The 14012-nt window shown below is 34.9% G+C and overlaps 2 protein-coding genes across 10 annotated transcripts in view; one reads left to right on the top strand and one right to left on the bottom strand.

Moving 5' to 3' along the window:
- LOC127836334 (uncharacterized) overlaps nt 1-14012 on the top strand; it is a 493739-nt gene that overhangs the window by 378745 nt on the left and 100982 nt on the right. The window lies entirely within an intron of this gene.
- Nucleotides 1-14012, bottom strand: part of LOC127836703 (uncharacterized) — a 64581-nt gene that overhangs the window by 13625 nt on the left and 36944 nt on the right. Inside the window, exons 1-5 of one of the 7 annotated variants that reach the window (XM_052363400.1) lie at nt 9868-10033; nt 6630-6761; nt 6114-6245; nt 3628-3741; nt 1664-1878 (exon numbers count right to left, since the gene is read on the bottom strand). The exons of 1 other annotated variant lie outside the window; for it this stretch is intronic. In XM_052363400.1, the coding sequence (XP_052219360.1) occupies nt 1664-1878; nt 3628-3741; nt 6114-6245; nt 6630-6737 (569 nt within the window). In that variant the 5' untranslated portion in view covers nt 6738-6761; nt 9868-10033. Of the gene's footprint in view, nt 1-1663; nt 1879-3627; nt 3742-6113; nt 6246-6629; nt 6762-9867; nt 10034-13584; nt 13717-14012 lie in introns of those variants that run through there. 5 more of the 7 variants (XM_052363401.1, XM_052363399.1, XM_052363396.1 and 2 more) reach the window with 5 other exon arrangements.

Consider the following 14012-nt stretch of genomic DNA (forward strand, 5'->3'; position numbering starts at 1 on the left):
ATGGGCTTGCTTAAAAGTACGCATGGAAATGATAAATTGAGCGTATCTTGATATTTCTAATGCGTATAATACGCTGATACGGAGCTTATCTAGAATGCTGAAGATAACAAGTGTTCCGCGGTCGGAGACATAATTATGCCCCCAAAAACAGGGCTTTGAACTAGTAACCCAAATTTCAATAGGGGTCATCTACTGTCCAAGGCAAATGCGCATGTGAAGTATCAAGCCAATTGCTTAATTCGTTTATGAGTTTTTGATCGGAAACAATTTTTACACTTATTGTGACAGTGACCTTGACCTTTGTCCTAGTGGCCCCAATTTTGATAGGGGTCATCTACTGCCCAAGGCAAATGCACATGGGAAGTATCAAGCCAATCCGTCGATTCGTTGACAACTTATTGATCAGAAACGCTTTTTCCACTTATTGTGCCAATCGTTGATTCAGTTGACGAGTTATTGATCGGAAACGATTTCACACTCAGTGTGCAACAGTGACCTTGGACTTTGACCTAGTGACCCCAATTTCAAGAGGGGTCATCTACTGTCCAAGGCCAATACACATGTGAAGTATCGATTAATTGTTTGATGAGTTATTGATCGCAAACGATTTTCACACTTAGTGTGATAGTGACCTTGACCTTTGACCTAGTGACCCCAATTACAATAGGAGACGGGTCATCTACTGTCCAAGCCCAATGCACATGTGAAGTATCAATCCAATCGGTCAATTGGTTGACGAGTTATTGATTGGAAATGAACTGGTCTACGGACATTCAGACTGGTAAACAGACAGACATCCAGCAAAACGATATACCCCTTCTTCTTCGAAGAAAAGCATGATAATATGCAGTTAAGGATTTACATTATTGGAAGAAACTTTACAACAGTGATGAACTAAAAAGCTCCAGATAACTTTTTACCAAAATATTATTTGACTCCCTTTTTGAAACGACTTCTTGAAAACGGTCGATTCTTTTTATTACAATTTACAAATTTCACCCTAAATGGCTTAATATTTCAAGGTTTTTATCTTAAACTTATCCAAAATGTCTGTTTTTGAGTGTCAAGTAATCCACTTCTTAAGAGTATACAGCTTCTATCAACAGGTGTCATTTCACACAGAAAGAATTATTTTGGCCCTAGAAAAACGGTAAAACAGTTGATTCTCTATGAATTGTTAATTTTGATAATCTGAGCACCTAAATTTGGAGTATTTATTAATTTCCAAACACAAGGTAATTAATTTATTTAATATTTCCTTATAACAGCATGAACTGAAATGGAAGAGATTGCATCATGGTAAATACATGAATATTAAATGAAGTAAGTTAAATACATCAATAAAACTTCAGTTTGTTTGTTTTTTTGTTTTTTTTGCCCACAACTGCCACAGATGCGATTAAATGTTCCTCCCAAAACCAGGTTTTCACGGAACGTTTTGCCCTTTGTTGCCAAAACTGCGTGTTAAAATACCCTTTAAAAATGTACTGCGCCATGCCCCTTTTCCCTCCTGGGAAATACACTAGGAGAGTGCCGTCCCTGATTAGCCTGTGTGAACTGAACAGGCTAATCTGGTACTACATATTCAAACATGCATGAAACCTGATTCTCCCAAATTTCAGCATATTTTTATATTTCAGCCCTGCAGTGCACAGTGACTTACATGCAGTACTGGTCACAGTACGCCATCTTGTAATGCTGTGGGTTGGGTGACCCCTCCCCCTCCATGGCTGTCATCATACTACATGCTGCCTCATACTCAGCGTCCGTAGTTGCTTGCAAACCAACTCCCGGGGTCAGGGTTTTGATATGGGGGTCGTTTAGTGGCAAAGTGAAGTTTGTGTATACCTCATCCGAAAGGTCCATTATCATGTCATTCTTGGAAATAAACAACAGACAATAATGGATTAAAAGAAGTAATGACAACAACAGAAAATATGTTACAATAACACAATATAGGCAAGAAAAAATATTATTGAAGACGATTTCATAAAATGCAGCAAAAAATATTAGCTCCCCAAGCCGATTGTGACGAAGATATTTCGTACATATTTTCCTACAATAACCGAAGCATTCATCTTTATTTTAGGATCGGGGTTAGTGTTTGAGTGTCGTATGAATAGATATCGTTGCAGGAAATTAAAATGATTTATAAAACTAATTTAGATTCACATGGTACATGCATGATATACATCTGGGCAACAGATAAGGTTCGTTTTATTGTTTTTACGTTTTGTATTTGACATAAAACGAATTGAAATTAAATTTCAATCGTACCTATAACGACTATGAAAATGGAAAACAAATTAAAATCAATTCTTCGTCGTTTTATTTTTGTCCGTTTCCTCCGTTCCACGTTCAAACATGATAAGTGTACTGTAACCTTTAGTGCGAAAGTTATCTTTTCAATTTGTTTGTATAGACACCGTTTTGGGTCTGTGTCAATAAAAAGTTACTTCTGCCAAAAAAATTCGGGAAAATGTTCTCTTTTTAACGTGGACGGGTAAGGAAACTTTCATAAACGGCGTGCGCGCCAAATATTTAACAATTCGTAACAACACCCAAATCGTCGGGAAAAGACATTGGGAAGAATATACAATCATTTTAATAGCACAAGTGGTGACAGATTCTGAAATATTTTGCTCAAAACACCGCTGCGATTCTGTGTCTCAAAAACTAATAAGGTTGTGATTTCCACTGGCTTGTCATTCATGGAGAATGTTTGGCAATTTGAGTATGCTCTGAGACTGAAAGGCAGGAGTGTTGAAACTTGTTGAAACAAAATGACGCCATCATCCATTTGTTAATATACAATTAATACTAATATTTACAAACAACCATTGTCACTGTGAATTTGTAATGACTTAATTGGCTAGAAAATTGTTGAGAATAATTTATATCCAAACTTGAAGCGCGAATCTTATCCAGAAATGTATGAACGTTTTGATCAAATTGTAAAATTACTAATTGACAAAAAGTGTTGATGGGAAAAACTAATTGTTACAAAAAGCTTCTTCTTCATTATTTTTATCGAGTGCAGCGGGATTGTCTCCCATATGGCCATCGCCCCCAGAAAGACGTGTTAGTTGGTTACGGGGGATAGTGCAAGATACAGGAGACACCCCGTTCCAGAGGTGACCCTGGGTCATTTAGTGCCCGGTGTATAGCACCTAGTACACTGCACCTCGGTTTAACGTCTCATGCGAAAGACAAGTTAGTAGGTTAGGTGCAGCGGGGGATCGAACCAGCGATCTCTGGATTGTGAAGCCAGTGTGTTACCACTAGACCACGGATCTGCTACGAATTACAAAAAGCTTGCAGTGAAAACTAATTGACCCAAAATCTTATCTGTTGCCCTGATACATGCTGGCAAATTCGACTGTACAGACATTTTCGATGTCAGAATTAAATATCTGGCTTATTTCGCATTTTTTAACACATGTTCTTCCTAACTTTTATTTTAATTTATATTGAAATATATGTATAAGTTTTTTACACATTTTATATTAATTCATAAATATTTGACAAAATCATACATACCTGCTTTAAGTAGATAGTATTTACCTTTATAGAAAACAGCACATGTTAATTGTTTCTTGTTTATGAAAGTTCATCAATCAATAATACCTGGTTGATAGTACTGCCATTAATATTATTGTTCATTTCAAGTATTATGTTGTTATTGTTGCTTGCGTGATCACCAGTTGGGTCCAATATAACAGGCACTCTTGAATTTGCATCCTGAAAGATATATACATGTTCTTCTTTTTTAATCTATTTTCTGTAAGAATGTTTAGATGCCAGTTTTACAGAAATGAACAATATTGACCAACTTGCCAGATTTTCATCAAATTAATTAAAAACTTTAAATACAAAACAATAAGTACTACCGTAATTACTCTAATTTTTCTGACACCAACTTTTTCAGCCAAAACAATTATTTTTCGTGACTCTATATTTTCGGACATACAGGTTTTCGTTCATATTAATGACTCTAATTTTACAGACAGTATATTTTACAGTGCTACTTTACAAGATTTTTGCCCTGTTTTTGCTTATCTGGAACCCTTCGATCATGTAGTTTAACAACCGGATTAAAGTCATAAAACCTGGCATAAATGCCTTGAGGGCCATGGACCATTACAATTGCGTTATTAGGTACAATGTAGATGACCATGCATACCGGTAATAAATAATGGCTAAACCCACTTAATTTAAAATGATACCTTATGCAGGAAGCTGTATGGTTGTTAGTGCTGCAACAATATACCAGTATATCGGTATATATCGCAATACGCAATCCACATATTGTATTGCGATACGATTTTTATCATACCGGTACGAAAATTCTACAAAAATTCATCCACATTTTGTCCAGAAAAGCCATCCGAAATGATGATATCAAGTAACAAAACAAATGTGTGTTTAGTAAAAATAAATTGTTACGTAAAAATAGCATTCTAAAAAGTCTTTTAAACGGAGTAGGTTGTTACATGGGAGTCCGTAAGATCTGCTTTTGCATATCATACTGTTTAATTTAAAATGAAGCTTGTGGAAATACGAAAAAAAAAAATAATTACATAATAAAAATGTAAATTGATGTTATTATAAAAAGAAGTAATAATGATCAAAAAAAAATTACGTAACAGCATTCTGATAAGTTACACGACCGGCTTTTACACATCCACAATTCTCCTTCGGGTTATTATTCTTCTTGTCGGCTTTTATATTAGTTCTCAGAATGGCAGATGAAACAAACGCTGAGTTTGACTTGATAAACAATATGACAATACTAATCTTTCATATAAAATGCTTTGTAAAGCCAAAAAAAGTGTTAATTGTGTTTATAAAGCATTTTGTAAAAAAAGGCTAGAATTGCCAATAGGATATAACAAGAACCTAAACATACAAAACAAAGGTTATGTTCATGTAATTAACTTGGTTTTGGTGATTAGCTGGTGATTTATAATTCTGGTACAAGTTAGCAATATATTGCAATACATTGCAATACGGGTTTTTGAACTGACAATATATTGCAATACGGTTTTTGGCGTATTGTTGCAGCACTAATGGTTGTTTTTATAACGTTTTTAAATACGTTTTCAGGTTTGAGATTGCAAATAAGTGAATTTGTTTTATATTTAACGCAGACAAAGGAGAGTACATGCAACACAATACAATTATTGCACATTTATAATTGGTTTTATTTCAATATAACATTTTCCAAACAAACATTACATAATAAATGTCTCTAACTTTTAGGACACTCATTCGTTTTGAATGTTTTTCGTATCTAAATTTTCGGTAATAGTAATTACGGTTTATCACCTTGACATGCTATAAAACAAGTAAGAAACAAAACACAATTATTACTTATTTACTTTACATTTTCATAAAGGACGTCTTTTCCCATGGGAAGCAGTACCACTTTTCCTTAATCTTTAAATACTCACAGCCAGCAGGATTTGCCTCTTATACATGTCAATGCATCTGTCTCTGGGTAAAAATGTGTGCAAAGTCTCATTCAAGATTAGCCTGTGCACTCTACAAACGCTTATCAGGGATGACACTTTCTTCCTAGACTCCATTTTTGTTATGCAGAGACTTCATTCAAATGAAAATTCCATTCAAACAGGTATTATCCCTTATAAGCCTGCGCAGAATGAACAGGCTTATTTGTGATGACACTTACCCACATTCATTAAGACAGGTTTTCCCAAAATAATTAAGCAGAAATTGTTCCAAGATATATAAATACAATTTAACAAGTAAACTGAGGGAAGTATCACATTTCATAAGAGAGGTCAATTAAAGGCCTCTTCGAATGAAATGTTCATTTAAATCAGTCATTTACCCAAAATATAGTTTGAACAAAATATTTGGATTTAAATCCATATTGGAAATGACAATAGATGTCCAGAATCTGGTTGTACCGAATTTCACATTTTAAACACTACTTTTAGCTGAATGAGAGGACTTTTGCAGGTAACATTCGAAAAATAAATATCTTTTAGCACACAAATAGGTTTTCAAGCCCTTCTCGTGGTAAACGTTCATTTCTAAGCCCTTTAACAAGGTGTTTGCAAACCCAGAGTAACTAACTTATGACTCACTGCTGTGTATGAAGACACTGTCTCTGGTTCTGATGCTTCCATAGACTCCTCCTCCTCTGTCATAGGTGTGAGGACACTTTGGATGTGAGAGTCTGCACATGCCCGCTTTCTTCTAGGGTTTATGTCTTCACCCTGAAGTTGCAAACAAATCGTAAGTTTCATAAAGTCAATATATTAGTTGAGACTTTCCACAAATGCTACAAAAATGTTACAAAGTAATAAAAGTTTGGGACCATGATTGGTAATCAAATCCTAGTTCATGTATTAAATATAAATAAAACAGAATCATTGCAGTTTGCAATGCTTATTCACACTTTCAACAAAAATATCAGATGAAAAATAAATCAAACAATCTCAGAACTCAATTTAAACATTTAAAATTAAAAGTATATAAGGACTTAGGTACCTGCTCCTTAAATGTAGGAATGCTTCATTGAATTTATCAATCTGTTATACTCACAACTGATGTACTGTATATATAATTTATGTGGTTATTTATACAAATATTAGTTTTACTTGACTCTCAAGTTGACTTTCTTCAGTCGGATATTTTCTCTTCAATCCAAACGTGTGGAAGATTGGGGACTGTTTGCTGCCAGTCCAGCTAAAGTTAGTGGCAGGCATCTTGAATTTTAATACGCCCCAAGTCTGTCAAAGGAAAGACAGCAGTGTTCTACATGGTACATTTACAAAGCAATAAAGAAAAATATAAGCTCTTGCCACAATAACACCATAAATCATTAGATTTTAGTTAAAATAGAACAAGTTTATTTTAATAAATGCTGTTTACTAAACATAATAATTACATGTAGGAAGCCATAAGTTTGCAACTTTATTATAAAACTTTACTTTAACAACACTTTTCTACATGCTCGTGAAATTTATGATAGGATCCTTATTTAAAGGGGCCATTCAACAGATTGGTAAATTGACAAAATTAAAAGTTGTTTCAGATTTGCAAATTTTTGTTTTAGTTATGATATTTTTGAGAAAATAGTAATACTGACCATTTACCATGCTCTTAGATATCTATTATATGCATCTTTTGATGATTTAAACCTGAAAATTATAAAGCGTCGTGCGACGCGAAACGATTGAATAATTTGGAAAGTACTGTTGTTGTTGTTGTTGTTTTATTTAGGGATACTACGAGGATTGCTTATATAGGTCAAAAATACATCCGCTCTAAGCATGAGCATGGATGGTCGAGTGGTCAAGGCGGGAGACTTATTACTCTAGGACTCCAGCCCATGGGTCAGTCGCTTGTTCGAGCCCTGTTGTGGGTTACTTTTTTTCCTTCTTTTAAATTGTATTCTTGTTTTTTTACTGGAGATTTTTAGTTCACATTTTTAAATTTATCAATATAAAGATTTAATGACAAGCTTCAATACATGCCAAAATCTGCTGGACGGCCCCTTTAAATACAGTTCGTTGCCCTGTTCCGACGTTTCACCGGTTCCGATGGAATCCGAATGTACTTTCAGTAAATAGCGGCGGCCACAAAGCGAAAGTTGTTTCGTTTTACACGCACACGTGCCATTGTTGAACAAGCAGTACATGATTGATGAAATCTTTATCTTAGGTAACAAAATCCCAAATACTTTATGGCAGGTTAATTTTTTTACTTGGTTGAAAATCGGAAAAATGACGTTTTGAATAATGAGTTTCATGTCAAATTTTTCTTGGGCATGGCAGGGCATATTTTATAGTGCAGAAGTTATTGCACAGGTACAGACAACATATGTTAAAAATATGATGTAAATCAATATCTGTTATCTGAATGAAATTATAACAAAAATAAATGGATAACTTTTGGCCAGTTCCGATGGATTTGACGTAACATTGAGTGGTGAGGCTCCTCGAGGACAATGAGCAAATTCCTGCAATTTTGCAGTTTTTGATAATTATTTAACTAGTTTTTGTTGTATTGTCAGATGCTCAGACTCCGGTTACATTTCAGTAACCTATTTATGTTCATCTGTCTGTCTGTCCATATTTTGATATGAAAGAGATTATTGAAATATTTCCAACACATTGCGGTATACATGTTGATATAGACTCCTATGGCCCAAACACTAAATATTGACTGTAAGCAGGCATTGACATCCGATATCACCATGCTTTTTCAATCATTTTCTGTTTCTCTTTTATTAAATGTATTCTCTTTTTCTTCAACATGAACTTGGGACAAATTAGGCTTTATAACAGTGGGTCAGACTGCAAGACTCCACGTAATAGTAAATACAGTTCCCGGAAGCAAGCTCAACATTTGAGCCCAGCACAGTAAAAAAGCTACAAAAATAACTTTGACATATAAGAGGGGATACAGAGAATCACCTGGTATATTGATTAGAGTGAAAGAGGCCATAGAAGATGTAGGAAGAGGTATTCCTTTAACAAGAGCTGATAGGAACCATGATTTGTCAGAAAGTTTCAGAGGATCCAGATGGTTGGGTTCAATGTGATATATGCGACAGTTGGATCCATGTTTCTTGTATTCCCGAAGACCATGACTATGATAAGACTGCTTTAACCTCTGAAGGAGTATAATTATTTTGCCATTTGTTTGTCAATTAAATAAAATATGCACTGTTGTAACTTTGCTGGAATAGTTTACGGTGACATTGTACAATATACACCAAGTCTTGTATGCTTAAGATATTGTTAATGTGTGTCCATAGTTGTGTTAAATTTTCAGCTGGAGTGCTTGTATCAGAAATGAGCCTACTTTGTATTATGTAGCTACATGTAATAATTGTAATAATTGTAATAACGATAAAAAACCAACATAAAGTCATAGTAATGGTTCATATGTTTTATTATTGAAGGACAATGCACATAATTATATGTACAAATGTACTTTTGTTTTGCGTCATTTTTTTACATCTCTTGTTTCTTCATTGCCTCCTTCTCGGGCATACTATCTATGGCATCAGAGATGATATTAAAATCATTATCTGCACAGGTTATGATGTAGTCACATGGAATGACCACACCCCCACCTGTTGCTTCCGGGGCTGGCCAGGGCGCAAAGCTAGGGCAGGGCTCTCCAGTGGCTAAAGCAGTGATTTTACCCTCCAATTCTATGGTATTTCTGAATGCACCAGCTAGTCCTCTTGGCACACGGCCTATGGGCAATCCTGCAATGTCACACAATATTAAGAAACGACTTTGGTCTGTTACATTCTGTCTCATTTCTGGAGGAAAGTCCTCAATAGGTGGAATCCACACTAATGCTGCATTTTCATCATGTAGATTTGTATATTCCAAGTCCACATTTAACTCGGTATGCATTGGAGGCCTTATTTTGAATTGGTGATAGCCTTTCATAACGCTATCTTCGATTTCGTACCTAAACATGGTGCCTATTTCCCAATAGTTGTCCAAATATTATTTCTGCAGCATATTAAGACGTTTTGCATTCCCCTAATTTACCTCTTTTAGTGATTTTTACGGGTTAGTAAAAAATAAGGGTGAACCGTCGGAACTGAAAAGAGGCACCGGAACAGGGCAACATAGTGCGATGTAAATATTTATAAATCTGAGAAAAACTATTTTGAACTTCAGGTTAATCTTTTGTGATAATTTAGGCAAGTAATTGGTCGACCTATCCCAGCATAAACATTCTTTATCATTGAATGTTTTGATACAATTTGGCCTGTCGATGTCAAAATCCCGTCGGAACAGGGCAACGAACTGTAAATTTAATGATGTTCAACTTCATGAAAAAAAAAAATCAAGATTAAGTTTATACCTTCGACTTGAATAACCGTGGTACACTTTGGAAAATAGTAATTTCGAGCGTGTTGCGGAGATTAATACATGCATTAAAATATAAATGTTTTGTGAGCAACAGAAAACACGTAAGAAAAATGTAAAAAAAAAATAAACGCCGGCGTTTTTGTTTACGCTTGGAAAATAGTGGTGCCCGGCTTATATTTTGAACAGAAATACAGTCAAAACGGTCCCCTAGTCAAAACGACTCAAAATTTGGTCATAACGGCCCCGTTGTGTACACACCGGTCACAATAACGTAGTGACGTCACCATCTATGTATAGAATGATAACAGCCGAGTTAACGCGTGACGTCACATGCACCTGCAAAGTTTAGACTCCGCCCACTGGTTGGCAAAATGAGGAATTCATATAAGCGCAAAAGGTTGAAATAATCTTCGTTTTTATTGATAATCATGAACTGTATCAAATATAATTTCACTATTTATGTCTGAATAAAACATAAGCATGCGTGGAAATTCATTTTTGGAACGATTATATTGTTGTTATTATTTGTTTTTATTAAAAACGAGCTCTGGAGTGGAACACTATCTACGAGCTCGGTATGTGGTTACTACAAAAATCTCTACTGAACTCATCTTCACGTCCATTTAAGATACAAAATATCAGAAATGGAAATTCTTTTAGAATAAATTAAATTTAATGAAAGAACACAAATAAGGATGAAAACAAACAACAAATAGATCGCTTTTTGTTCGCAACATATAGTAACTGATTTTAACCTTAATATATCTGTTCAAACTTACCTTGATACACAACAAATAAATTCATAAACTAATTGCTTTATTTAATTGTGCACACCAATTTTGACACTTTTGTTTCAGCATTTCTAACCGTGTTTAATTGCACCGTTGTTCGTCACACGCATATTATCTCGTTATGATCGGAGACTGCCCAGACACAGACAACATGCCGATGTCATAAACATAGGGACATTTACTTTAATTGGGTCCCTGCATAGACCACATGATGCAGACTTTATGATACCTCCATGTCATCTCTTGGCATATTGAGCAAGCCAAATATTAAAGCCAAAATACGTAACATTTGCTTTAATAAATAATTTAACAAATTAAAAAAGAAGATATTTGTCCGAAACGGATTAACAGGAACATGTGTATCTATATGTTAGCCAGTTTAATCATTACAGTGCTTTATAACTTTAAATTTAAAATATTGTGCAATATTTCTGCTACACAATTGATGTATTTAACGCGGGTACCGGCAAATGTAAACTTGGCAATTTAGTGTAAAGACTGTACGTTCTTGCAGTGCACGTAACACCATCATGAAACCAAGCAATCACAATGGATAAACAATATTTGCGTAAAATAAACTAAATAAATATATATATTTATCATAAAATGCTAGAGTGTTATATGTATCACTCCTTATTACTTGTTAAGAGATTTCAATATACATGCAAAGGCAGTTCAATTTGCACAAGATGCAAGTAGTAGTAGTAGTAGTGGTAGTAGTAGTAGTAGTAGTAGTAGTAGTAGTAGTAGTAGCAGTAGTAGTAGTAGTAGTAGTAGTAGTAGTAGTAGTAGAAGTAGTAGTAGTAGTAGTAGTAGTAGTAGTAGTAGTAGTAGTAGTAGTAGTAGTAGTAGTAGTAGTAGAAGAAGTAGAAGTAGTAGTAGTAGTAGTAGTAATAGTAGTAGTAGTAGTAGTAGTAGTAGTAGTAGTAGTAGAAGTAGTAGTAGTAGTAGTAGTAGTAATAGTAGTAGTAGTCTTAGCAGTAGTAGTAGTAGTAGTAGTAGTAGTAGTAGTAGTAGTAGTAGTAGTAGTAGTAGTAGTAGTAGTAGTAGTACTAGTAGTAGTAGTAGTAGTACTAGTAGTAGTAGTAGTAGTAGTAGTAGTAGTAGTAGTAGTAGTAGTAGTAGTAGTAGTAGTAGTAGTAGTAGTAGTAGTACTTGTAGTAGTAGTAGTAGTAGTAGTAGTAGTAGAAGTAGTAGTAGTAGAAGTAGTATTAGTAGAAGTAGTAGTAGTAGTAGTAGTAGTAGTAGTAGTAGTAGTAGTAGTAGTAGTAGTAGTAGTAGTAGTAGTAGTAGTAGTAGTAATAGAGCTCTTTGATGTATTTGCCCATGACCTTATAAGCCGGCAATCATTGGGGAAAGAATGATGTGTAAGCAAGAATGAGAAGGAACACATGATGGAAACAATTCCAAGTCCTAAAAGCAAAATATCAGCTCTACAACAAATTAAAGAGAAAGGGAAGCGGAAAATGATCATTTATGCAAATAGATAAACCGCATATAAAGTGGTAGGAAAGTACAAGGGTTACATGTGGGTCAAGACTGCCCATTTACTCTTACAACCTAACCAGTCCAGCAGGAGACAACTAAAGACATAACAATGTAGGTAGATATGCGGTTGAAATAACGGCATTAGTCAGAGGAGTAAGTGTGGAGGATGTGTATAAACTTGCAGATGCACACATGACCGACATCACAAAAAACAACAAGGGTTTTCAAAGCTGTTTACGGAGATGTACAAATTGGAAACACCAGCATGGCAGATCTTTTGCGGCACTCACACTACACTGGGCTTCATCAGTGCTATGAATAAAGTGATACGGTTGGAGGAGACTAAAATGTAGATGGGGCAAGTAATACAGAGTTTCATGATGGATCTGAATGTTTACATCAAGAATGCAAATGTGGCTGGTTAGGCATTGGACATGTGACTAAAGTTGGTTGCTCTTGAGTACAGCCATACACCCTGGAATCGCAACATGGAAATTTTCCGCTTCCTTGAGAAAATGCAGTATCCATTGGGTGTCTCTTTAGGGCAGCATTATTCCTAATATACGACTTTGGCCATTAATCAGAGGTCCTGAGCTAGAACCCTCACATTAACCATCGCCCGGACTACCTCATCACCGATTTGATAGAGCTTCCTTACCTAAAGGTGGCCATCGCGATGTTTGCCCGCCTGGCTGTACATTTTGTGGAGCCCTTCTATGCCAGAACCATAGGAAAGATGCTACTCATTTTATTTATTTTTAATTCTTACTGCAGACTTAAATGTTCAAGCTCATTACATTTCATCGTGACAGAATAAAACATACTTAAATGTTTGTGTGCTGAATATAAATATTTTCCAACGTTTTCTAAATTAGTCTCTTAGTATAAGCAGTCTGTAAGATTTGCAGACCATGTGTATAGTTAAACAATACTTAGGCAAACAGTAAGAATAGCCTATGCATACTAGTCGGAATGTACAAAAAACATTTGTGTGTTCATTTGTTGTTCATATTCATGTGGGGGGTTATTTTCAAGATACACAGATATTTTAAGGTGTAACATTTGTTATTTTATTACTGTTAAATGAATCACAAATGAGTATGAAAGCATGTATTCAATAGTATATAGGCAAACAGTGCGAACAGCATTTATACTTATATAGATCATGCGTTCATGTATTAAATATAAATAAAACAGAATCATTGCAGTTTGCAATGCTTATTCACACTTTCAACAAAAATATCAGATGAAAAATAAATCAAACAATCTCAGAACTCAATTTAAACATTTAAAATTAAAAGTATATAAGGACTTAGGTACCTGCTCCTTAAATGTAGGAATGCTTCATTGAATTTATCAATCTGTTATACTCACAACTGATGTACTGTATATATAATTTATGTGGTTATTTATACAAATATTAGTTTTACTTGACTCTCAAGTTGACTTTCATCAGTCGGATATTTTCTCTTCAATCCAAACGTGTGGAAGATTGGGGACTGTTTGCTGCCAGTCCAGCTAAAGTTAGTGGCAGGCATCTTGAATTTTAATACGCCCCAAGTCTGTCAAAGGAAAGACAGCAGTGTTCTACATGGTACATTTACAAAGCAATAAAGAAAAATATAAGCTCTTGCCACAATAACACCATAAATCATAAGATTTTAGTTATTTTTACAATAGAACAAGTTTATTTTAATAAATGCTGTTTACTAAACATAATAATTGCATGTAGGAAGCCATAAGTTTGCCACTTTATTATAAAACTTTACTTTACAGGGCCCTCAATCTATCAAATCTGCCGCTGAATTTCGGTGGCAGTCCCCCACCTGAAAAGTATACTTTTTTCCCCTTTTTGGGG

Source organism: Dreissena polymorpha, chromosome 1 (assembly GCF_020536995.1).
Source record: "Dreissena polymorpha isolate Duluth1 chromosome 1, UMN_Dpol_1.0, whole genome shotgun sequence".
Lineage (NCBI taxonomy): Eukaryota > Metazoa > Mollusca > Bivalvia > Myida > Dreissenidae > Dreissena > Dreissena polymorpha.